The 26,398-nt window shown below is 35.5% G+C and overlaps 1 protein-coding gene across 2 annotated transcripts in view; it reads right to left on the minus strand.

Annotated features, from left to right (window-relative positions):
* Positions 1 to 2,277: 2,277 nt before the first annotated feature.
* Positions 2,278 to 26,398, minus strand: part of UBE2W (ubiquitin conjugating enzyme E2 W) — a 32,372-nt gene continuing 8,251 nt past the window's right edge. For both annotated transcript variants that reach the window (XM_066563946.1, XM_066563955.1), the window contains exons 2-6: positions 16,291 to 16,382; positions 13,188 to 13,290; positions 10,585 to 10,740; positions 9,375 to 9,450; positions 2,278 to 5,163 (exon numbers count right to left, since the gene is read on the minus strand). In XM_066563946.1, the coding sequence (XP_066420043.1) occupies positions 5,150 to 5,163; positions 9,375 to 9,450; positions 10,585 to 10,740; positions 13,188 to 13,290; positions 16,291 to 16,382 (441 nt within the window). In that variant the 3' untranslated portion in view covers positions 2,278 to 5,149. The remainder of the gene's footprint in view (positions 5,164 to 9,374; positions 9,451 to 10,584; positions 10,741 to 13,187; positions 13,291 to 16,290; positions 16,383 to 26,398) is intronic.

Below are 26,398 nucleotides of genomic sequence, written 5' to 3' on the forward strand. Positions count from 1 at the left end.
CAAGTCTGTTTCCTACTGGTTTAGCATGTTAAATCATCTCAGTGCAGACTCGAGAATAAAGTTAGATGCAAGGTAGGAATGTAAACCATTAGACTGGAAAGGAAGGAGTACAAATTCCTCTTTCTCTGGTAATAGCAGAAACCATGCTTGATTTTATCTTTAAGGATTAAATGCCCTGGAGAACTGCATTAGCAGAATCCAGATAATATTGTAGTCCTGGGAAGAGAAAGGGCCCAGAATGTTCATCTGAACAGACTTAACCCTGACCTACTTGGCACAAAGCACTTCAAAGGGCTTGAAGAAAACAGGTTCCCCAATGGCTGAAGTCAGGACAGAAGTTTTAAGGTCTTACCACGGAGATTTTAAATAACAAAAAACAGGCCAGCATGAGGGAAGAACTGTGGTCAGTGTTACAGGAATTCAGATTGTAACATCTTTCTTTGAGGCCAGCATTATGGTTTTCAACTCTTCACTGGACTCCTATTCAGAAGAGTCTCTTGTAAGCCACTCCTTCACCAGCAGAGGTCAAGAGAAAAATGTCACTTCAAAAGACAAAGTTACACTGCATACAGCATGTATGCAAACAGAGGGAATTAAATACAATCTAACCTACTACCACTGACTCATGTATTAAAGCTCCTATGAAGTATTATATTAGAGACAATGGGCACAGGCTTTTTAATCCAGTCTCTAGACTTATATACACTGCATGGTCAATTGATTTTGCATTTAATTTTTGGTTTTTAAATACAAACTAATTATCTGAATGAAACCTATATGGTTTTGCCTACATACTCCAGGACAGAAATTACTTTCAAACTTCAATGTTACTGAAATACTTTGTTTTGTAATTTGTTTTAAAAATCACTTTAAGTAGCTGCAGAGAGAATTTGCTACATTGAATTAGCTGATCAAAATTTCTTTTACACTATTTTTAAAAGTACATAAAATTTGCAAGAAAAAGAAATGAAGAGTGAACAGATTTTCCTGCACTGCTATATCAGTAAAATGAAATAAAAACAGAGACTAAGTACGTTCAAATTTGTATTTCTGGATTACATTTTCTAGTAAAAGGTGGCTCATGATATTTCTACTCTTCCAAGTTTATAAAGGTACTTTAAAGCCAGGAGGTTTGGAAATTTATTATTAGTCTTAGAAACAACAGCCAACAAGTACCTGGCACACGAACCAAATCCAAAGTCTCTCTTCCCATGCTGCTGTGTGACTGCAGCTGAAGATGGAATATCACTAAGACAACTTAATTCTCCTTATTCAGTTCAACACCCAACTATTCAGGTATCACTGTGTAAATGCAAACTGGACTGGGTGATATGGATTAAAAGTAATTGGTTTTAAAAGAAAATTCATTCAAACCTGTTCTTTAGAATGATCAGGATTTGTGGGCATACAAACACAACATAATGCTCAATTGCTCTACCAGAGGAGGCAAAAACTGTATTGACCTCCTCCAAACCTTCAAACTCTACAGCTGCATTTTTGCAAATCTTTTCATTTAATTAGGGTTTAATTAGGGGGGTTTTCCTCTCTCTTGGTTTTCCTCTCTCTTTTTAAAACATCATTAATTACCTGGAAATGGTATGGTCTCCTTAAATCATACCTTTAAATACAGTTCACATCTTAGGTTTTTCTCAGACTTTAAAAAAAAAGCATTAAATAAAAAAATCAAACATTTAGAATAATATTAATGATAGAAAACATATGAATTTTAGAAACTTATTTTTCATAAAAATACATGTTTTAGGTATGCAGTGCCTTGCCTTTTACAAAGCAGAAGACATCATCTTTTGGAAAAAAATTTACAAAACTGAAAGCAGTTATTGGTATGAGGCAGAGATTTGATTAAACAGTTCTGATAGATGCTGACAAAATAATAGAAATTCTCTTCCCACCAATGCAGGCAAACAATAACCCTGCATCTGAAACTTCCCATCAAGTATTTTAAGTGCTTGTCAAATGGCAAAAGAAAACAAACAAACAAAAAGATAACAATTTGTTCATCTGAGAGAAATGAAAGCATTTCAAATGAAAGCATCTAAGTGATTTTTTTTTAAATTAACTATTTCTTCCAGCTGAACAACAGATACCCTCTGGAGGATGAGGAAACACCTTGCTGTTATACAAATTCCTCCTCTGAGATGCATCACAACATTTCAGAATCACTGGCAGCTTTGTCTTAAGAGTGGCTGACTGTTAGGAACTGTGCCCCTGCACTGCACCATGAAAAGGTCCACACATATTTCCATTCAAGGGTAGTAATCTATTTCAAAACAAGAATTTATTGTGTTATAGTATAAAGACACTAAACACAAAACAAAGTGTTTAACAACATGAATATCGACACAAAATAAAAGCAAGATAGTTTCAAGCCAATTCTGTAACTATTCCATGTGAGAAATTCCAAGTGAAAGAAAGTTACATACACAGGGTCACCCTTGGGAAAGGATGGCACCACCTCCATCTAATTCAAGCCCTTTTTCAGGACATCATAGCATTGTCAGAATAGTTGCATTATCTTGAGTGCTTGAGTGGTATATAAGCTTTGTCTTGGCCCTCTCTATATAGGTGAACTTACCCACAGATCTACAAGAGAACCAATGAGGCATTTCTACTGTAAACTATAAGACCTGAGGTACATTCTCTTCTAATCTACCTTGCATTTTCTTGATCTAAATAAAGATATATTATAGGGGGTGGGGGTTTATTAAAGAGCAGCATAAATTTGGTTATTTAACTTCACTATAGTCCATGTGACAGCACAGGTCAATAAAATGCATAATGCTTTGTACTACAACACCCATCTTCAACAAAATACATATGGTATGTCATGAAGCTTCTCTGAAACCATGTATTGTTGTTTCCCAAGCCACTATATGAAAAGGGAACTGAATTTGAGATGTACTTAAGCCATTTCTTCAGACATTACCTGGTCACATTGAGGTCCCTTTCTGTGGAGTATTTTGATAGGATCTACTATATGAACCAGTCATACATTAATTTCTCAACTGTTTCAATTCATACAGAGCAGTGAACAACACTATACAGATTAAGTATCAGATTACTGCTCGTTCATATGAATCATTTCCAAAACTAACCAGTTTGATGATCTCACAATAAAATTTTGCTAAACAAAAAGTTTAGAGCATAAGTATTTCTTTTGTTTAAAACTACCTTTTTTGGCTCTTAAGAGAAAATTAATTCAATGTTTCCAAGGCTCATTGTGAAAATATATACACACATCAAATTTATATCCAAAGCTAGATTTTTACCATTGAGTTTTAAAGGCCAAGAGATATTTTCAGTACAGTAAGAAAAAAAAAAGCAGTTCCTGAAGTATATTGTAGCCTCACTTCACTGCCAGTATCTACAGTTCTGATGCTGTACAAAATACTTCTCTGAAGCAAATCCATCTAAACTCTATCCACCCTGAGTTAAGCATCTATACTTTTTTTAAAGTGTTTTAAACAATAAGTAACAGAGAAGTTTGTACAAGGCTATAAAACATCAGTTATCATACAGCAGATTTAAAAAAAAAAAATCAGTCTTTTCAGCCAATTTTCTGTTTTTTATTGTAGTTAGTCATTGTGGATTTGGTTTAGGGATTTTATTTTTGCTTTTGTTTGTTTTTACATCAAGCTATTACTTGATTTAGACATTCATGCATTAATTGCTTGAATTTTTTTTTGAGTGCAACGATAAGGCAACAGTAAAAAAAATTATAGAAATTTTGCATATGTGTAAAGGTATTTAGTTTATAAAAGTGCTCCCTAAAAAGACAACCTAATTGCAGTATCAAAATATTACAGAGTGCTGAGAACAACTGTCATTTCAGTAAATGTTGCTCCAGAGAAAAATGTCTGATTTTAGGCTTTTCCCCATTTTTTTGGTGAAGAAAAGCCTGGAAAAAATTGGCATGGCTACGTGGGACAAACAAGTTAAGAAAATATACTTTAGTCTAAACTTAAATAAGAAGGTCCACACTTTTTTGTGAAAACTTTAAGCCTCTGTCAAAAATGTATTTTTTTTCTTTTTATAATACAGGATTAAAAGACAAGATGATGCTTACAAGATAAAGAAATAATTTACATGAAAATATCTTCTGACAAAGCTTTTCAATCAAAATATTGTTTTGTAACATTCAAACATGACATACAACACAAAAGAAACAGTGAATGCAAACAAAAAACGTTATATGGATTGCTTTCGAACACATAAATAAATGAAATATTGGTGTAGGCAGTAGGGCTCATGCTGATGGCTAGCAGGAAATAACAGTGTGCAATCTATTTGGAAAAAGCTCTAAAGTACAAATTACAAGCCCAATTACGGACTGCAGCAAGTTCAGTTATATCACTGCCATCCTCTATCTCGAAAATAAATTCTTGTTTAAATCACTCATACCCTAAATTACTCATACCTTTGCTTCAGAGATATGAATAACTATATACAAAAAGTAGTTTTATTTCACCATAGGGATAACATTGTACCTCTCTGCCAATGTCACTTGAAAAACCGCCCATGTCAAAACAATTTGACAGCAGATAAACAATTTAATAAATACGTAATGATCTTATTACAGTCCTTCAGGTAGGCATGTTAACTCATGCTGCTAGTTTTGTGGTCACAGTGCATAGAATCCAAATATAAAAGAATGGGCTGGATTTCAGGTAATTGTCAATCCCTTGCTTATATTCCAAATATATCCAAAACTTTCATAAACTCAGTCATGTGTCAATCTTTTTTGTGGCAGGAGCAAAACCTTTCCCTGGTACAATGTCCATTGCCGGCAATGGATGCACCAAAACCGCCAAGGAGCTCAGTGTTATTGCACAATATATGAAGACCTGGAATTCTTCCAAAAGCTTAAAATAAAAATAATGGAATTATTCTGACATTTCTGGACACCTGCATTAATACTGTATGACTAATAAAAGCATGTCAGTTGCATGGACTGAACCAGCGATCAACATGCGCCCAGAATGCACACTAGTAAAAATGCAGTCAAAGGAAGTAGTCTTCATTGCCTATAGGTCACTTCCAGTCAAAGGTTAAAGTTCAAAGACTGAATGATCAAAGTGCTCATTTTCTCAGTAGGACTATCTTCTGCTACGAGGATCACAAAATGGTGGCATCAACATGTGTCATCTTTAAAATAAAAGAAGAGCATTTATGGAAAACATATAAACATTCTAATTCCAAATTAGCAAGGTGCTATAGGCAGAAACAATTCCTAGCACAGACAGTAACATGCAGAGGAAATACCCTGATTGAATAATTCTGTGATTTTGTTCAATAACAACTCGGGGAGAAAAGAGAGTATCAAAAATTAAACTTCCAAAATACACATACACCCCCAAAGACATCAGTATTAGCAAATACTCCATAAAAATGACAGTCATTTCCATGCTTGATGTTTAGAAAACCACTTGCCAGGAAAATGAAAAATCAAATGCTTAACATTTTGCACCCTTGAAGTACAGCAGATCCACAACAGTTATCTAATTAAGACATCCTTTTAGAAGGAATATATAGGGATAAGACTCAGAAGAGTGGGCTGCTTTGATGCATTCTCAATCCTTTATATGTGTTTATGTGTGTGTGTGTGTATATATATATGTATGTATGTATATTAGTTTATTTATCAAGACTCAAAACAATAGCTGACAGATTTATGCAAAAAGAATAGGTTACTATTATATGCCTAAAATCTTAAACCTGGAAGTAAATTACATACACTAAATTTTAGATACTGTGATTAGACAGAACATACTACAGAAATGCACATTCTATACCTATCTTTTCTGCATTATGCTCCCTACTAATGCTCTACCCTTTAAACATTCTCCTTCACACATCAATCTGCAGTATATTTGCACCTGCTAGCAGTAAATATTGAGTTGTTAACAGAAAGCAAGGTTACTGTCTGCTTATTTTTAAAGGACTTACTTGTAACCTCCCACACCTAAAAAATGTAGCCTCATAAACATTCTACATTCTCATGGGAAAATATTATATCAAAGCTATTACTTATAAAAAAACTCTTTAATTTTTCAGTAGGCTACTGCACATGTAAAAAAATGGACAAGGATGCAAAAGAGAGAGAGAGAGGGACATTTAAATGGTACACTAAAATTTAAGACCAAATATCAGAGAAAACACTTTCTACTTAAGAAAAAACCAAAACCAAACCAACCTCAAAACCCAAAAGTAGCAAGGAAGTGCTGGTTGAAAACAAACACCACTACCTTTCCCTTCTTCCACACCACACCCTTCCCCCAGGAAAAAAAAATCTACCTCCTGAGAACAACAAAGGAAGTCAACAGCTTAATGAAACAGATTTCAGTCTGGATGCCCAAGTAAACCGTATCTGGAAGATCCTCCTCTGTCTTTAAGACAACATGAGCAACCTTCAGATGGAAATTCAGCAGGAAAGTCAATGTACAGTTGAAACAGACATTGGGTAGGGTAGACAATCTAGAAATATTTTCAGTTATCAAAGATCAGGAGCTTTAAAACAGGGCTTGTGAGGACATCATTTTGTAGCAAATAAAGCTCCATAATTCTGCTTGAGGAATAAGTTGCTGTGTTGGGGGGAGGCATGTGATATGACAGAATAAAAACTCTGTATTAAGATGAATGCAGACACATATTTACATGTCAGAATATGTTTCTAAGTGCCACTTTATCACTCTGTGCTCATCTGGGTTTTCTTTACATCAGCTCCCAGCCAGGACTATTTTTACTCCCAGATAAATAAATTCCAGGCACATACTGGAAAAAAAATTTCCTTCAAATGCATGTATTAATACCTATGACAGACTTCTTCCTAACTCTTCAAAACACAGAGCTACTATGTCACATAAAGCTAAACCAGTCCAATGGGCAGCAGACAGCAGAACCACTCTGCATCTCCCTGCACAGGTTGTTGTATTAGCACTGGCATTTAATTTCTCACAACAGTTAACCCTGGACAGCTGGTTTTCTTTCCTGGGTGGGATTGTTTTTTCTTCCCTCACTTATCCAGCCAAATGTGGTTCAACCACAAGATTAAATATATGACACTTCAGCTGAAGCATGAGCAGAAAATAAACATCTTTTCACACTTCCCATTTTTACTGTAACAAACAGTATTTCTTTACACCTGTTTAGAAAGCACCGACAATTTAAAGATCATGCCTTGACAGTCTTGTTCTATGTCCACATAGGAGAAACAAAATTAAATGAGAAACTAAGCAAATGACACACACAAAATTGGAAGGGAAAACACTCTAATAATTTATGAATTTTTTCTCTTGTGGACATCAGGAATATTTTGTTTTTTCATGTAAGAATTCAAGGTGGTGGGGAGCCCAATGAATTTTTAATCAAGACAGTATGAGTTATTTAAATGAACTGACTTTCTTTTTCTTGCTCAGGTTGGTTTTTAGGTTGCTCTGAATTTGAGGAGGGGCAAGGTTTTCTGACTTCCAGAAAAAAAACACTGCATAGTTACTTCATAGTAACTAAAATACCCATTCAATGAACTGTAAGCTGTGGTTTTGAGCCATAACAACACAGCAACCTTCAGAATCAGTAACTCAGATTTCTTTTCATACTAAGTTTCTCTTTTGCTTGTTTAACACAAATCGAATTTCATTATTAAGAAATAAAAGTAATATCTGCAGACTGTTCTGCTTTTAAAGATTTCTACTCTAAATGAAAATGAGACTAGTACAAATTAAAAGCAAACAGAACATTTTAATCACAAGATAAAGCAAATAAATGGAACTTTACCTGTTTGTCTTTAAAAATAATTAGCAAGTAAAAATAGCAAGTTAACAAAAACTCTCCCAAAACTGCCATTTAAGAGAAACAAAAACAAGAAATGAAGAAGTACCAAACACATTATGAGAGCATGAAAACAGAGAGAGAAAAGAAAGTGACTGCTGAATAATCTGGTGAGGATGAAAAATCTATCCTTGTGTACAAAATGATTATTATTCTTGGAGTCAACTTTAAAAACAACCAGATGATGGTCCCAAGTTTCTTAGATATACCTTAATCTCATGGCATACAGCAATTCTCTTAGTGTACCTGAAACCACCTTGTTTTGGGGTTACAATTACTGTATTATGAGAAACAAAGTTTCATTCTGTTACATTACCATATGTCAAAATCCCATGGGTCTCAGCAAGTATTATGAAACTATCAAGTTTCTCTTGTTAGGCCATCTATGGGCTTTTAGGAATCTTAAGAATTTTCAGGGTGAAGACTTTGGAATTTGCCTGTCCAGTTAGGAACTCTCACTGCCTCAAAATACTTGCTCTAGTTTTCACATCAGGGACAGAACCTATGCTGGATTAAGGAGGCCATGAAAAACAGAGGATATCTTATGGTGGAACCTTCACCCGCCTCTGCAGTGATGGAATCAACTGTTCTGCACTACACTAGCATGGAGCGTTACCTTCTCTGACATATCCCTTCCCAAAGTACTCGTGCTTCGAAGGACTACCATTTGTACAGAATTTTCCTAGGGAAAGCAAGGAAAGCATTGCTAACAAGAGGAGAGAAACAAAGAATGGCCCATCTCTATCCCCTTCTTCTCTCTTTCCTCACCAACGGAGTGGATAAGACAAGCACATACAGCCAACTGCAGCTCTGGGTGGAGGATGACAAATGCTGAGGCAGAAGAAAGAAACCACAAAGTATAAAGCAAGACACAGAACACATGGAAACAAAAGAAAAAAGCACAAAAGCAAAAGCAAAGCAAACCCCAAACCAAAACCAAACAAAGAAAAAAAAAACCCAACACAACACTAGCACTGCAGATGCTAGAAGTTTTAATATGCTTTTTTCTTCTTGATCGTGTCCATGGAGAATCTTATTACTATATTATTGAATATTAGTTTTTAGGAGCCTTTAAAGTCAGTCAACTGTCCCATACTGGAAATTCTGATTGAGGAAATCTATCAAAACACATAGCTGTTTACAAATACATAGGTACCTTTTCAACAACATAAAAGTTTTTAAAGTGTTAATAACAATAACAAAAAATGTTTAGAGCAAAACCTAGTTTCACCATGGACTTTCCCCTATCCCAAACTTTGTACTTATCATGGATTGATAAACTTTACAAGAACTTTCACTAGAAGTCAATCCTACAATTTAAAACATGTCTAAATTTCCACCAGGAATTATTCAAATGTGATATAGAAAAAAAATCACAGCAGAGTATCTCAAAAACAGGATTTAAATAATGTTTACAGTTGAAAAAACATAGTTTAATGCTTTGAACACATTTATCCTACTTTGCTACAATTTAATTGTCTTCAGCCTAAAAAGAAGTTAAAAATTTCTGGTCCTAGTTAGATACTTACCGTGATACCACCATTTCGTTTTCTTTGGATTCTTGTTACATGTTCTTACATAAAATGAGTTATCTGGAGGTCGCCTCTGCAACAGAAGAAAAGACCTACAAATAATCAAACAATCCTCATATTGTAATACATGCACTATTTAATAAGATTATGGAAGATTACCATGTGAATGCAGTGAAAATGAGGTAAGAGGCAGGACTAGACCATTTTGGTGAAGAAAAATCTCTCAAAAATCCAGGTAACAAATTCTTACTTGAGATACTCCAAGAAAATAAAACAGTAAAAATATCATACAGTTTGATGATAAATAGGGAAGAAAAAAAAGAAAAAATGAAAAAAACAACAAACAAACAAAAGAAAGTAATTCACAAGAAACAGCTGTTGTTCAAAAAAACCCCCAAAATTAAATTCCTTTGAAGCTTGGAATCCAATTCTGATGCATTACATCCAATTCCCATTCTAAGGCTCAGCTTAGAGTGGGTGAAAAAATTAATTTCAGTATCTGTAGCTGATCATTATTACATATTCTTCGGCTTTCTTCATAAGTGCCATCATTTACAAAAGACATAGGATAGAATACAATGCAAAGCCATTTTGGGGTGTTTTTTTGACTACGTATATGACCAGGACTGATTGGAATGCAAAATAAAAAGGCATGCTTGGATAGCACATATGGACAAGCTCTGACCACATCTAACTTCCACAGACAGCCCTCTGCGAAAGAAACGGTCAAAAGTGAAAGGGCAATCGCTTTACTAAAAGTCTCTAAGGTATTAGTGCCAAAAAAGCAACTTAGCACCATTTACTTCCCTGAAATGACAATTATCAAGTTCACTGAAATAGTACAGATGCAAAGTTAGAAACATCTGCATTAAAGACGTTTCACTAGTCATTCCATACTCCTTTTAGAGGAAGGATAATTTTACACAGAATTGTCCTAAAGCATGATTGAACTTCGCAGTTAGTACAACTGGAAGGGTTCCATCCACTGCTCTTTTCCAGTAATGATACATAAGCAGGTTACCATGAAAACAGTGGCAAAGTACTTACTGCACTGTTTATTTTGCAGTTCTAGTTTAGTCAGTAGAAGAAATGTAGATACAGTAGTTTTGCCTATTTCAGAATTTGAGAAATGAAAATTTTACTTTGTAAAGTACAATATTACGAACTTTTACTTATTCTACTTCAACAGTGCTAAAAAAGCCCATACCTTTTCTTTGCAGCTGGAAAGCATGCTAATAATGCTAAGACAAACAGATTGCACTGAGAGGGCTGGAGACCAGTCTTCCGTTAGAATGGATAAACAGATATGACCATTGCTATAAACATGAGGATGAACAGGGATATTGTCTCCAGTAAACATGACCTAAAAAAAAGAACAAAAATAACTAATTTATAGTCCCTGTTTTATATAAAACTGTATTGGTTCGGGGAAACAATATCATCTTATTTAAGAAGCAGGTCTGCCATTTTCACTTATACTAAGACACTTCACCACGTTGGGTTAATTCAATTTTGGAAACTAGTAAGTGAAATGTAAAATAATCAATGGAAGTCTAAATAGCTAGTGAAGATGGAGTTAAATAAATGGTTAAATATAGGGGATTTTCTATTAATATTTATACAGTATAAAAAAAATGCAAAGGTAACAATGTAAAGACTGCAAAATCTTGCAGCCTCTGTCTTCCACATCCTAAGGAATACAGCTGTCTAGCCAAGCCACTGGATCTAATGACTTCATAAGCCACAATGTTATGCTCCAAGAAGCACAACAAGATTCATAAATGAGTATTTCTATAAACTTGGACATAACAGAAATAAAATTCTGGACAACTCATCCAGGTTCCAGCATGAAGAATAAAATTAAAATTCATCAATCTTATTAACTATAAATAAAGGACTTGTGAAACCAAAGTTTACCAAATAGGAAATATTTGTAAAACATTACTTCAAATAAAAAAAATTTTGTTTGACATGGAGAATATGGAAGAAAAGCATTTAGAACCTGAACTCCTCTCTATTAAAAGATACTACTACAGTCAAAAAAAAGGCTAGAAAAGCAATTTTGACAATTCCTGCTCTTACATTAAGTTTTTGTCAAAATATATCATTGGTTCAGGACGAACAGAAAGAGAGTAAAAGTGAAATCTTTATATCAGTATTATACTCCTGAACTCCTTTTCCAACTCCTTTTATGCAATAAAACCATAAATCTCTACCACTCATAACTATAATACCCAGCAGTTTCTTAAGCTATATAGGTATGCATAAAAATATGTAAACATGTACACACACACCCACCTCCTCACTGATGACAAGCAACACCTTCATCATATAGGAAACTGAAATTAGAGAGCTTAATTCATCTGCAAAATGGCAGACAGGTTTCTAAGGCATAAGAGAAACTGGATGCAGAACGATCTTTCAGAGGTCTTCAAACTGGTATTTCTTAAGCATTGAAGGGCTTACCTTCATAATCCTGTAATGTATTTCACTTGTAATTAATATCCTGTTTTTAAATGGCAACCTGAACTAGGCAGACTAGGTAAATAAAAGAATGCACTCTATGACAGACAACATACATTTAAAGGCAGAAAACATCCAAGTGATTAAAGCAGTACAAGTGAAAACTGTCAATTCACAGTAACTAGATTTGCAGGAGAGGTAATTATGACGAAGAAATTGTAGTGCAGACCCTACTCCACAGCAATGTTTGAAAAATTGAAATTCTAGTCATTAAAAACAATCCAGTACTTAAATTTTTAATTGTTTTCTGTGATAAAACTCAGTGTAGATGTATGGATCTAATTTGCTGCTTAACAATAAATTGCACAGAGCAACACACAGAGGTTGGGTAATGAAGACAAACAACCTGGAACCAAATTAAACTGGTGATCTCTTGTGGATCACCTATAATTAGTATCTTGCAAACCTGATGAGGTGCAGAAGTACAAGTAGCCAGTTTATTCTGTAAAAGACTGAAAGTCAGCATTCTAGTGTTTATCATGGTAGCTAAAAATATGTTAGTTTTTATAGCTTAAGTGTCTCTCACAGCTCCATGCTTCAGTTTTAACACCAACGAGAGAAGTTGCAGAGATAATTTCTAGAACTCTGAGCTGAAACAGACAGTACAAGAACTAAGACACTCTTGCTTTTCTATTTCCTTTTTCAGAAAAGCAGGAGTGATAACTGGCCACTCTTATCAGCCATATTTTGAAGTGTTTCCCTCAGGTAATGGAGGAATGGTGGTACACAGCACATTCTGCAGTCTCTAAGTTCTGCTGCTCCTTCAGCTCTCTAGGTTGACTTGAAAGCAACACGGCATCACATACCTCAGTTATAACACTATTTGCAGATCTCTCAAGCACGTTATGTATCTACGAGAATCCCTATCAGAAGCACAGTATGTCTTCAGCTGTATTAACAATGGCAGCACAGAAGATGCAAGAGTCTTAAAAATCAACCAGAAAAAAATATGTTGAAGTAAGAAGGGATGAAGCAGCAGTTTATTGTTTACTTGGCTCTTGCATCACAGTAAAGGGGATCTTCCTACGTTACCCTGTATTTCAAGACATGAATATCAAAATCAAAGAAGCCTCCAAGTTACACTAATTTCATCTGTTCAAGCAGATATCAGAGTCCTATATTTCACTGCAGAATCATGTGTAAAGAAAAGGCACCTGCACAATGTGTTTAATACAAATTAAAGTAAGCGAAGCTGACATTAGGCTATGTGGATAATACAATACTCAGCACAAGTCACACAGCTGTAACCTGAAGGGAGCAGGAAGAGAGAAAGAAGGCAACAGTTACCTGAGGCGAATCAAAAGGATACCGACTACTAAACTTAAATAAAAGCTGAAATTTCTCCCCTTCATAGAGTGTTCCTGGAGCACCTTCCATGTCTACAATCCACCTAAGGAATAGGGGAAAAAGCAGTTAACATTGTGGCCTGACAAATAATTACTTGTACTCCTGGAGCACTGGACTAATCAAATCAAATATCAATCACAGCCAGACCATCTAACTTCTCTTCTAATACTGCAACAATCACAAAGGTGAACAATACATCAAGCCTGTACTTAAAAGAAACAAGCTTGGTGTTTTGCATACAGGCACTGACACAGTGATGCAAATTGTAAATGTAATTATGACTTGAACTATACACAGACTTGTCAGTTCCCAAGAAATGGCTGCTAATGTGAGACAACAAAGCTGAAAAAAAATCCCTGCTTGAAAACTTAAAAGGTTTGGAAGGAAACAAACTAGTACACATTCTCTTTTGGGTTGGTTTACTTCTCTGTCAATGAAAATTCAATACAGTTTATTAAAATAACAAAGGGGAAAGGGCAAAGTAACAAAGTAACAAAGGGGAGAGGGCAAAGCTCATCTTGTACTTATATTTGTAAAAAACTCAGAAATTAAATGGTATCTTGCAGGTAATGGAACCAAAAATGGAAAAGTTAATAGTATAAAAATTAAAAGGTCCCAGCAAATTAAAACAAAATCCAAAACCAGGGTAATTTGAATTTGTAATGAAGATAATAACATACCAGTATTCTTTTCCCTCTGCTTCTTCTCCTTCCACCATAATACCATTAAAGTAACGGACCGGAGTTAGTTGGAGTTGCTGGGGAAGATGCTGGTGATGTTGCATGTGGGGGTTTTACTGTTGTTGGGTTTCTATTGTGGTTTTTCTAGTACAGCTAAAACCAGATGCTTTGCACATTGTTTGACACATACAGCAACATTCTGCTATTTAACTTCCATGATTTTACAGTTCTCTTGACCACTTAATACCATCCTTTGCAACATCTATTTCCCATTTTTGGTTTTTTACCTTTGATTGAGTTTTACAGAGCTAAGCAACACAATAAGGTAAAGAGACTACAAAAATACTCAGATATGGTTTACATCAACTCAAGGAAGGCAGCTGAGATTTTGCAGAACAGCAGTGTACTCAGAAAAGTCGACATCTCCAGCTGGCAGCTCTGATGATCCTCCTGTAAGACACTCTCCCTCTGTATTTAAGCCATGCACATTTTGTATTTTCCCCTCTGTCACTCTTGGGAGTTTTTGTTTTTTTTTTTGCTGGTTTTATTACTGTTGTTGTGCTTTGGGTTTTGGCATTTTTTGAGAAAAACTGCTAGCTCTCACACTCTTCAAGAGGAATGCATCTTCAACAGTAGCACAGTGGCAATACAGTGAAGGCTGATGAAGTAGGTTTCATATTTTAACTTTGTGAAGATGCCTTTGATTTAATCTATCTGCACTCCAGATCACTTATCTCTTCTTATGCTTTCTGCTTTTACATTTATACACACAGTGCAGCAATACTCTTTAGATTTATTGGTTCTTGTGATCCAGAACTTCCACTTTCAAGTTTTTTAAATACTTTACTTTACTAAGTAGAAGATAACTTTGCCTGGACATTGCTCCTTTTATGGTCAAGGAATCAGAAGAACCCATATTTCCTGTGTGCTTTACAGTTTACCCGTCTCAAATTTCTAATCCTTGTATATTTAAAATAAAAGATTGCTCAATGTTTTAAGTGACCCAGTTATATAATGGGATCCAATTATTTTATTCAACATCTTTAAAACCCAAGCAAGTATTGCTACACAAATTTTTAACACAACCAATTCAAACTGTAACTTGATTAATGAACTCAAAACATGCTACCTGATACCAAAAACCCTCAAAGAGAAAAAAATATCATTTTACTTTTGACAAGAAGCTTCTAAAACAGCGACAGTTTCAAAATCTAGCATGACAGTAAATAGGAAGATTTTATATGCAAGGTATTGAAAGGTATAAAAGTTGTACAGGGCAGAAATTATAATGAGGTAGTACTCTGGAAACAGAGATATCCTTTGCAATCTGCTCTAAACATTGATTTAATACTCTTTTGTTGAAATAAGTGGATACCATTTACAATATTAGACTGACTCATTTTTGCAGAAAACTAAAAACTGCTATTTCAGTTTTAGTCATATTCATCTGAATTATCACAAAGGCCAGCGTAATTTAAAAAGCAGTGAGTGTTTAACTCATGCTATATGTATATAGCAGTACATATGAGTCTCAGAAAAGCCTCATGTAACATGGTCTGAATGCCACCTCCTAAAATACAGATGTGAAAACATCAAAATTCAGCTCTATGTTTAAGCTGCTCCATCAATCAATAGCACAGTCCAGAACTTATAGTCTGAGATCATACTCTCATCGATGTTTACATAGGCTCAATTTTTAACATTTCTCTAAAATGAAACTAAGAAAGTTATGAGAAAAAAATGTCAACACAGCCTGAATCTTTTGAATTTCTGTCAATTAAAAAATAGATTAATACCAAGAACAACCCCTGTCCATTTCAACGGACACAGAATATTTTACCATGTTTCTCTTCCCATTTCACAAATCACCAAGAAAGCCAAGGCAGGGAAAAAAGTGCAAACAATTGTACCTGGACAACTTTGCTTTTTAAGATGTTTTCTCCACTTGCCTTGGAGAAAGAAGGTAATGAAAACTAAGGGCTATGACGTATATTCTGTTCAAATGTCACAGAACTCTAAAACGGCTACTCCATTGTTTCAATAAATCTAGAAGAGTTTTGGAGGTTAGTAGCTATGAAAGAAAATTAAATTATTTTATTATAAAATACGCAGAAGCTTTTACTAACTGACAGTTTGTTAGACAGTAAAATGGCTAATAAAATTTAGTAAATTCACTACCATGTTCCTGAAAGTGTCCAACACGGTATGGCAATATGCTTACTAAGGAGAACAATGTTTCGTTGCCTAGACTAAAAGCAAAATTCACAATGTTACTTGGAGTAAGTCGTGGAAGTGTGAAAAGAACTGCTCATTATTTAGTCTTTTCAGCATGATAGCAGAAATAAAACAGTATATATACTTACTGTGTAATTGAATTTTGTACACTCTTTTCATCTAGAGTCATTCCTGGAGGTGGATCATTTTGAAATGCCAATAGTTCTTTTTGTAATCGTTTCTATAAAGAAATTGTATGGAATATTTGAAATACTAAATAAAGTTCAACAATAAACATGCACACGTAAGTACATTTCATCAATGTTTGAAAGGTAAAAGGAGTTTTACTTGACAATTTAAAAACAAAGTGAAATTGAAAGGTGAGAAAGAAGGACGACTTCGCTCCTAGAAATTAAACTGAAAAGACATAGGCAAAATAAGTTACAAGCTTTAAACTTACTTTTTGGGTAAAATACAGTGGCACTTACATTCACAAGCTTTAAACTTACTTTTTGGGTAAAATACAGTGGCACTTACATTTGCAACACTGCAAAGGGAAGAGCTGTTGTGTTACAAAATACATGGAGGTATAAATGAATTTGTTGTATAACAAAAATATCTGTAAGACCTCTACCCCTAGCAGCAAACACTTCATATTTACACAACATCATTAGATTTAGAATTAAATCTACAAGACTTTAACAGCACAACTCCCTCCTCTAAGTAACCTAAGACATTTCCATTTGGCATCCGTGCAAGCCTTTGCCTTGTTCTAAGTCATCCCAGAGGACAGAACAGAAAACTAAACCAAGACTATTTGGATTGCACAACACAAACTAAAAACTTTACACTAACTGCATCTAAGAACCTACAGAGTCATAGCACTTATTAAAGTGTTATGGCAGCAGCTCAGGTAATTCTTGCCTATTTTGACAGAGATAAATCAGTCACTGCAAGAAGGTGTTTCTGTAACAACTACCAGAACAGTTTCTTACAATCTACTGAGCAAGGGAAATGCAGCCTCTGTGCTGTCATTGGCACTGCTCACAGAGTCAATTTTCTCCATATAAAGTTACACAATATGTTTTGTCATTTGCAAGCCATCTAGATGATAAAATGTTCAAGGCTTTCTCATTTCTACTGTCCTTTTTTCCTGCCAACAATTTTAAGGTTACCATCTACAAGTTCACTTCAACCTCACTACAAGTCAAAATTATTTTATACTCCAAAGGAATAAAAATGTTTGGGGATTTAGTACCTCATTTCCATTCAATATCCAAAATTTTTAAAACACAAGTTTATCACACACTTGTAGCTGCTTTCTAGTGCATGGTAGAACTTAATGAAGTTCCCATGGTAAAATAAAGTGTTGATTTGTCAACACAGAAACGATTCAGTATCCCATCAAAAATATTTGAAATCAGACTAAAATAAATTCAACCACACAACTCACAAAGAAAAGGCCCTTATACATTCACAACTTACATTCTGAAAGTACTGAAATAACTTTCTGTCTCTATCAAGCAGCCCTAAAAACTTCCTTGGCATTCTATATTGAAAGTTCCTACCTAGCACTGAGATATAACATATACAAACTGAAAATCCAATGCTAACATTTTCATAAGCTGTCTACATTGCTCACACATTAAAAAAACAGGCTAGAATCCTAGTGTTGACCTTTTCCTTTCTCCTCAGATTAAGAAAACACTAACAGTGTTTCCAACACCACTATTATGAATTAAAATGCAAAGGAGCAAAGTTGCAAAACCATTTTATAAATCCTTAATTTGAATGGCAGAGATGTTTTGAAGTCAATTCTTTTTCTGGCACTTCCCCCGACCACCATCAAACAAGCCTCAAAAGGAAATCAACCTGTGTACACTTTATCACCTAGAGAAATATTTTAAGAGTTCAGAGATGAGAATGTTTGACATTGGAAATTCAAACTCCCCCAAAGAGGGGATTTGGAAACATTGGTTACAAAATAGCAAAGAACATATGTATATAAGAACAGCAAATCATTCCGTAGATCCATTTACTTATACATGTAGACCAACTATACAACTTTGTCTTATAAAAAGGAGCCTAAGACACATTTTAGACTTTAATTAAAATCAGAAACATTAAGCTATCATGTCTGACAGTAATTTGAAGAGACAAAATTTTGTCTGTTCTGTATCCTAAAAAAAATTTCAAATTACCAACACTTAAAATATTATCTAATTTCAAGTTTTCACCTTTGGCCCTTTCTCCAGCAACCACCTTTTCTGTCTAACACAGACTCAGTCATGCTTTTGTCCATATCACTAGCACAAAAATATCCTCTGTTTCACAGGTTTTTGGTTCTCACATACTATGTTTATAGTCCTTTCTAAACAGAAAAGCCAGTAGCAAAAAGAAAAAAACCCATTAAAATATATACTTGAACAACAGAGTAGCACAGAAGTGCTCTGTTCCTCTGATCCTAAAACATTTGTTGACACTGGCATGAGGGCCTGTCCATTCAGCAAAAATAACACATACAGACAACACGCTACTTCTCATTGTTTGCAATTCAAAACAAAATTCACAAAACATATCCCAGAGAAATAGCAAGAAATACTATTTACACTTTGGGTCAAAAGTAACATATCAAACAAATCATATTTTTAAAGAGGTTACTATTTCCCAGTTAGCCAATTCAAATAAGTATCAATATAAGCCAGAAAAAGAAAGTCAAAGAATGCATAACTCCTCCCATCCATAAAAAATCCTGGACAACTAGAAAAAACTGATGAGCAGAAGGCCACGGTACTCAACAACAGGATTGGGGGTTTTTTGCCTCAGTCTCCAATGGCAACCTCTCTTCCCACACCACTCAAGTGGATGGACAGCAAGAGGGAATGATGTCCCTCCCACTTTAAGTAAAGGTCAGGTTCATGGCTACTTGAGGAACCTGAATATAAACAAATCTCTGGGACCCAACAAGCTGCATTCCAGACTCCTGAGAGGAATTGGTAGACTCAGTTGCCAAGCCACTTTCCATATTTGAAAAGTCATGGCAGTCAGGTGAAGTCCCAGCTGGCTGGGAAAAGGGTAAAAAGGAGGACACTGAGACCTGTCAGCCTCACCTCTGCCTGGGAAGTTCATGGGACACATCCTCCAAGAAGCTGTACCATGACACATGCAGGACAGAGAGGGATTCAGGACAGCCACCACAGCTTCACTGAGGCCAAGTCCTGCCTGACCAACCTAGTGACCTTCTACAATGGAGTCACTCATCAGCGGACAAAGGAAGGGCTACAGATGCCATTTATCTGGACCTCTGGTAAGACTTTGGCATGGTCCCCTACAAGATCTTTCTCTCTAGGTTGGAGAGAGATGGATTTGATGAGTGGACTGTTCAGTGGATAAGGAACTTGTCGAAGAGTCACATCCAGGGGCGTTGCAATGAAATGATCTTTACAGTCCCTTCAAATCCAAACCATTCTATAATCAGTTCCATCTGACCTCTATTTGCAGCTCTCAGTGGAAATATCAATACAAGAAAAAAAAATCTATACCATTCCCATATAAAGCTGAAAAGAGCATGTTCAGTAGAAAATTAATGTGTTATCTATTAAGTTACAGAAACTCAATAACCCAGAAAAGCAAGACTAAGATTCTCAGTGTTACAATGAAAACAATTTATAGCAAATAAATTTATCACATTGAAATAAGAGACTCCACAAAAAACCCTGACTATGGTTATCTATTGAGCATAGGAAACTCCAGTGCAATTCTGATAAATGATAATTCCTAGACACAGCTCCTCACTGGATAGGGAAGGAAGGGATTTAGAGGTGAAGAAACATAAAACTCCTCTGGAAATGTTCTTGATTCAGAGTAATATCCCAAACAAAAGCAAGTTTCAGCAAAAGCCATTATTTCCTTCTGCCTTACAGGAACCTCTCTAACCCTATGTCTGCCTAAAGAACCTGTATTCCATTATATTATACCTTGATGGATTTTATGTATATTAGCACTGCTCCCTCCCAAATAAAGAGGCTCTCAACCTAGAATTATTCAAAACAGAAGAGCAACAACTGCTATTAGAAATGGCAGAGAACTTCTTAATTTTTCTTATCTCCAGCTATACTGACAATCTAGATAATTTGCTTTGATATTGAAGACCAAAAGAGGTATCTTGTAATAAATTCCTGGATTTCTACAGTCCTCAATGACAGGAAGCCTGAAACTGTTAAACTGTTAAATTCAAGTGGAAAAAATGCTATTAAAGATTTCGTAAGTATTAAATTAATCTTGCCACTAGAGACAGAAGTTAGTTTATATATGAAGATAATTACTGCTATTGGACCGACAGACACACATTTAAGATGTGATTAAGCCCATTATTTGTTGGGGTTTTGTTTCCCCAGCTGTAATAATAAAATATACTCTATATTTCAAAACACTCTACTATTCCACACCATAGAAGTTAATCTTTCCTAATCTGATGAACATATCTGGGTATCTTTAACAGACCTTCACCAGACATCTTCAAAATTTGGGGTTTTTTTTAATCAAACATCAACTCAATTATTTCTGTACAGAATAACAAAGAGCTGCCTATAGACCCTTTCAGAACATAAGAGCACTCCATAGACACTGGAACAAAACTGCAGAGGGCACAAAGTGCCTACTAACCAGAATTCATTCAAACGGTAAAAAAAAAATTAAAAATTTAAGAGAGATAATAAGTAATATTTAGAAAATAATCTTAGAATTCTCTGGTCAATGCATTCCAGTGTTTCACTACCCATGGTATAAAATGTTTCTTTTGTATCTTACTGAAATACCTCATGTTCCAATTTGTATCTCTTGCCCTTTGGCTTCCCATAGTGACTCTGTTTTCCCTCGATATCTTCCTATTATATTGTTGCAGGCATCAGCAAGATCTCTCATTTGCCTTCTCTTCTTACAGCTGAAGAAACCCAGTCTCCTTGGAGGTCACACAGTTCTGTCCTAGCCATCCTGCCCATCATCTGCTGGATTCACCCCAGAACCCCAAAGTTTGTCCTGGACTGCAGCTCCCTGAACACAGCACTCCAGATGTGCTCTCAAGCACCAGAGGGAGAAGAATCACCTTCCTCGAGCTGCTGGCTCCATGCTTGCACAGACAGCCTAACCTGCAGCTAGGGATATTCAGAAAACTTGAAGATATTTTCCACAGATATTATGAAGGACTATTTTTTTCTTTCTTTCTTAAAATAATTTGTCTTTTGCTGTGTCTCACTAATACAGAAACTGAATTATCAGGAGACTAATCTAGTTATAAAAAAACCTCTTAAATGAAGCCCTTAAAGACCAGATTCATACAGTTTAATTAGGAAACCGAGTTCCTCGTTACCAAAGTAATTCAGAAAACATCTAAAGTCTGAATTTAAAACCTTGAAATTAATTTCTCTTCAGTGTTGAATAGTATTTGCTGGCCAAAAAGGTTACAAAGGACAATGATTTTCTTACAGCAACACAGTCTAAACACCCACTCTTAGCTTCAAGACTCAAATGTACTTTAAAAAAACATGACTCTGGTATATCAAGCCCATACACAATAGCTACAAAAGACACAGTGTGACTGCAAGATTCTGAAATCAAGCATTTGAAAAAAAAACGTTTCAGCAGTAGGAAACCATGAGTGCAGAATTATTGTTTTTGTTTTCACAAACATTCTAGAAAATTAGCAGCAATATACATAGGAGGACAAAATATAACAGATTAACACTTGTAAGACAATTTTAACTCTCATTCATAGAATCTTACAAAGTTAGGCTTTAAAGATACCTCTCCATCTTCCTAACATAAAAGGAAGTTGTGCTAAAAGCCTTCAACATTTTTTCACATCACTTTATCTCTTGCCTTTACAACTGGAAGAATTTTCTTTACAGTAAGAGATCTAGGTGGGTTGAATGAATTAGGGTCAAATTACTTCTCTTAGGCTTCATGGATGTGAAAATGTTCTTTTATTTACTTCAAGTCACATCTCACCTTTCCCAATCTCACACTTCAAAGCCAATGCAGACTGGCCTCAAAATACCCTTTGGCAGGTTCACTCTGTTCAACAGAACCAATCACCCCCCCCCTCAATCAGACACCCAGCCTAAACAACCAACTACAACTTTGATAACTTGTGGTCTTTATGGTTTTAGAAAAAACAGAGTCCACATGATCAACACCACATTTTTCTTGTGTGCTTACTCAAATGTCACATCAACATACATGGAAAATTTTTTGCACAGTCAAAATATAGCTACTGCTCCTCCTTCACAACAGTTACACCCCAATACAAGGAGAAAATCATGTTAATTCAATTGATTTTTTTTTTCTTAAATACATTTGGCTAATAGTATTTGCTAATTGTTGACTGTTTGCTATAGGTATCAAAGACTATCTGGTCCAGTGATTTCCAGAAGTCAAACTTTCACATAAGAGTAGAAAAACAAAAGTAATATTTATCATCTGGAAACTCACTCAAAAGAATTGTCAAAAAAATCAAAGATTCAGTTGCTTAAACACTTTTTAAAAGCAAACCAACCCACATAGCTAAATTTTAATTACTGACATAATATCCAGTGTCTAAAAGACATTGAATCTGCCCTTTTTGTTTGGCATGCTTTGTCATCAATTCAAGTATTTGTCACCTATTCTTTGCTTTGCTTTCCTTTCCTATTTACAGGCTCATCCCTTTCCTCATCTTTCTAACGATTTATAAGAACATCTTTTAATGCTTTTCAAACATACCAATTCAAAACAATGAATCGTGAGTAGATTTCACCCTTATATGCTGATCCTTTTAACAGGAATTACTTCGTTTCACTTTTCTGTACAAAGCCTCCTCAATCTTCATGTCACTGAACAGGCCCTCATGGTGCCACATTGACTTTTACTATTATTCTTATTTTTTTCCATATTGAGAAAGCTTGATATCAGACATTAGTATTTTTGTTTAAAAACCTTTGTAGCCCTTCAACACTCCAGCTATATTAAGACATGCCTAACTAAAGTCAATACTGCAACTGCCTTCAGCTTCTTCCTTACCATGAATGAGGAATACTTTTTTAATCACACTCAAGTTGCTTTCAGCCTCTCAACCAGCTCCTTCAAGTCAAAATAGAAGCTAATGCAGCTATTCATGCCTAAAACAACCCCCAAACAGATGTTTTTCATACATTAATATTCTCTTGGGAGCTGTGCTGGCTTTACTGTCCTTTTCACATCACAAGACACTCTCTTCAATGTTTCTGCTAATCCATCAAAGGATTTCATATAGAAGCACCTTCCTGCTTGCCCACTTTCTATTAGGAGGGGCTGGAAGAAAGCAGGCTGCAGACTAATAGGGGAATACATGAAGGATGCCCAAGCAATCTAACTTTGACATTTTCCTTATTTCTGATAGAGAATCTTATGCTTAAACATACTTCTAATACAACTTTAAAGGAAGCCAGAACTAAAATGTATTAAATTGATAAAAACTTTCACAATCTAGAAGGAAACAGAACAGCTGAGTAAGAATATCAGAAACCCAAGACTGCTTAACAGCACAGTTCTTCTACTAAAGGAATAATCATATGCAAAATGCAAAGGAGTGACATAACCAGTAGTTTATGGAAGTATTTTCAAGTGTAAGTCTTTGAAACCAAAATTACTTATTCCTTACTTATACCTATCTCTACAGGAAAGGATGAATCAGGGATGAAATCAAAGAACACAGCTTAACACTGATCCAAGCATCACTTCCAAAAGAAGTTTATTCAAGTACTTGAGACATGACTGACATAGCAATGGTTTGTATCCTGTTGCTAATTCTGTCAAACAGGATTTGTGCAACTCCTTCAGTGATCCTCCACAGATTTTCTAAGGTATCAAACTCTTAAGACTTCTTACAGCTTATGGAAAAAAGAACTCAAAATCAGCTGGCGCCAGTGGAGTAAAATTCCTGACAGCTTCCCAGACAGCTCACATCTACCTCTATCATTTCTATCCTGATAGACAGCACACACTGTCTGCCATGGTTCAAGTTAAATGTATGTCTGAAGCCAACAGCTTCTAGCAAAAATACACACTCCTCTTTCTCCAAACTGGCACATATCTTACTTGGTCACCTGTGGAACTGCGGAGGTAACATCTCAAATGCCACAGCTGAATTCCCACTTGAGTTGATTCTTGGTGAATCACGTAAAGAAGCAGGCAGGGCCTGCACATAAAAAAGATGCAACACATGAAAAGAGAGAGGGGGCAGCAATACAGGATAGGAAGAAATTCAGAGGTTTTCAATATTAGTTTTTCAAAACCAGCCCTAGAAACAGGTAGTTTGTTCGCTGTGTATAACTGAGCTGAATATTATAGCACATAAATGCTTATTAACAGCTACAAAATAATTTCACTGGTCTCTGTGTCCCTGTTAGTTATCTCAAGTGTCAATAACATATATTCCTAAAGCATACATGGAATCATCACCATCACATTGCCCAAAAACAGGGATTTTTTTTTTCTGATTCTACCATAAACAAGGGACACCCAAGGACAGACAGAACAACAGAGTTTAACCACAATCCCTCACAATGAAGTAGTGCAAAGGTTCTTTTTTTCATGGTGGGTAAATCTTCTTTACCCACCGTGAAAACTTCCCTAGCTCTTGGAGGCATGTGAAAATTACCTTTCTCAATGGCTTTAAAAAGGAGTATCACAATGTCAGTTCTAAGCCCATTGCCAGAACTCTTACAACAGCTTTGCCCCTCCCTTGGAAAAGTGGAGCACAGGGAATTAAAATTTAACAGAGCTAAGGGCAAACAAAAACATGTGTACAATGAAGTTAGAGGGGTCACTACCAAGTACAACTTACATACATACAGCTGACAGCACCTAGGCCAACCAGTAAGTGTTGCTTCAGGTAATATTTTATTCTTCATAACTGGAGTGGGAAAAGTGTACATACAGAGGTATATTGGCTGTTGATTAGCAGTAAAATATTAACACATTAATCCAATCAAGTTTGAATGTATGCCCACAGTCCTGCATTATTATTTCCTATGAGTTGAAATTACAAACTTTGAAAAGATAAATAATACAAAGAAAATAAAATTGCAATTCTTGAATACTTCACTTTTTGGTGTTTCAAGAAATGCAACACAAAATGTGCAGTGTCTTAAATCAGCAATATCTTAAATGAGTAAACTAAATGATGAGCTATCTTAATCAAATACCTTACCTACAAACATCCTATTTCAGCGATCTTCTTTTTCACAGAGAAATAAAGCAAGAAGGAGCCCAAAGCAGATTCACAAAAGACATGGCATATTAAGGGAAGTGGTAAGAATTTGGTAGAAAATAGCTAGGGGAAAAGCAAAACTATCGGTAGAGCAGAAACATACAAGCAGAGCAAAAAGTGGCAAATGGACAAGCAGATTCCTTTCACTTCTCCTAGAGAAAATGTTTCATTCCCACACCTTATTTCACCATTAAAACAAGATGTGGTGGGCAATTTAACTGAAATGTGGTGACCATTTCACCTGGACTGGCAGGAACTCAACTAGCTATGTCCAATAAGGTAGTATCATGATGTTATGAAGAAACAAAGATGGAATAGCAACTTCACAGACTAGGAAGCATGCAGGACCAAAACATCTGCACTTGAATTGTGTTACAAACCTTTTATTTCTATGCACTTAAATTCCCTTCTCTTTGTTGTAAGAAACTGTGAATGTAAGAAAGGAGTCATCTTCCAAGGCCAAGCCTTCCTGAATACTGTAAACTCAAATCTTAATCTGGCTCAAAGATCAAAGAGAAAGAAAATTAACTCATAAATAGTTAGAAGCTAAACAATAATCCCATAGGGGCTCCATTCTTCTATTTTGGTGTGTGTGTATATATATATATAGGTAAAGCTGCTGCACCCTAGGTAGACCTAACACTATTTCTTCTGTAAGTACCAAAGCTCTCTTCCACATCCAAAAATTTAAATGGGCCCAAACTCTGTTAGCACCAAAACACTGACAGTAATATGATAACATCCTGGCAAAGAATTTACATTTTGCTTATGAGCTACAGCCTGTCACCTCCTCCCACATTCAAGTTATGAAATGTTTCACAAAAAATATCCTTTCTGTTTTGGAGAAGTTCTTACATGCAGGAGACAGTCAGTGTGCAGAGACAAACAGCAAGCTTGTCGCAGAAGAGGAGCTGAAACCAGGCTGCAATGACAGTGTTGTACAACACCGCCATGTTGATTCATAAGCAAAG

This window comes from Molothrus aeneus, chromosome 1, assembly GCF_037042795.1.
Source record: "Molothrus aeneus isolate 106 chromosome 1, BPBGC_Maene_1.0, whole genome shotgun sequence".
Classification (NCBI taxonomy): Eukaryota; Metazoa; Chordata; class Aves; order Passeriformes; family Icteridae; genus Molothrus; species Molothrus aeneus.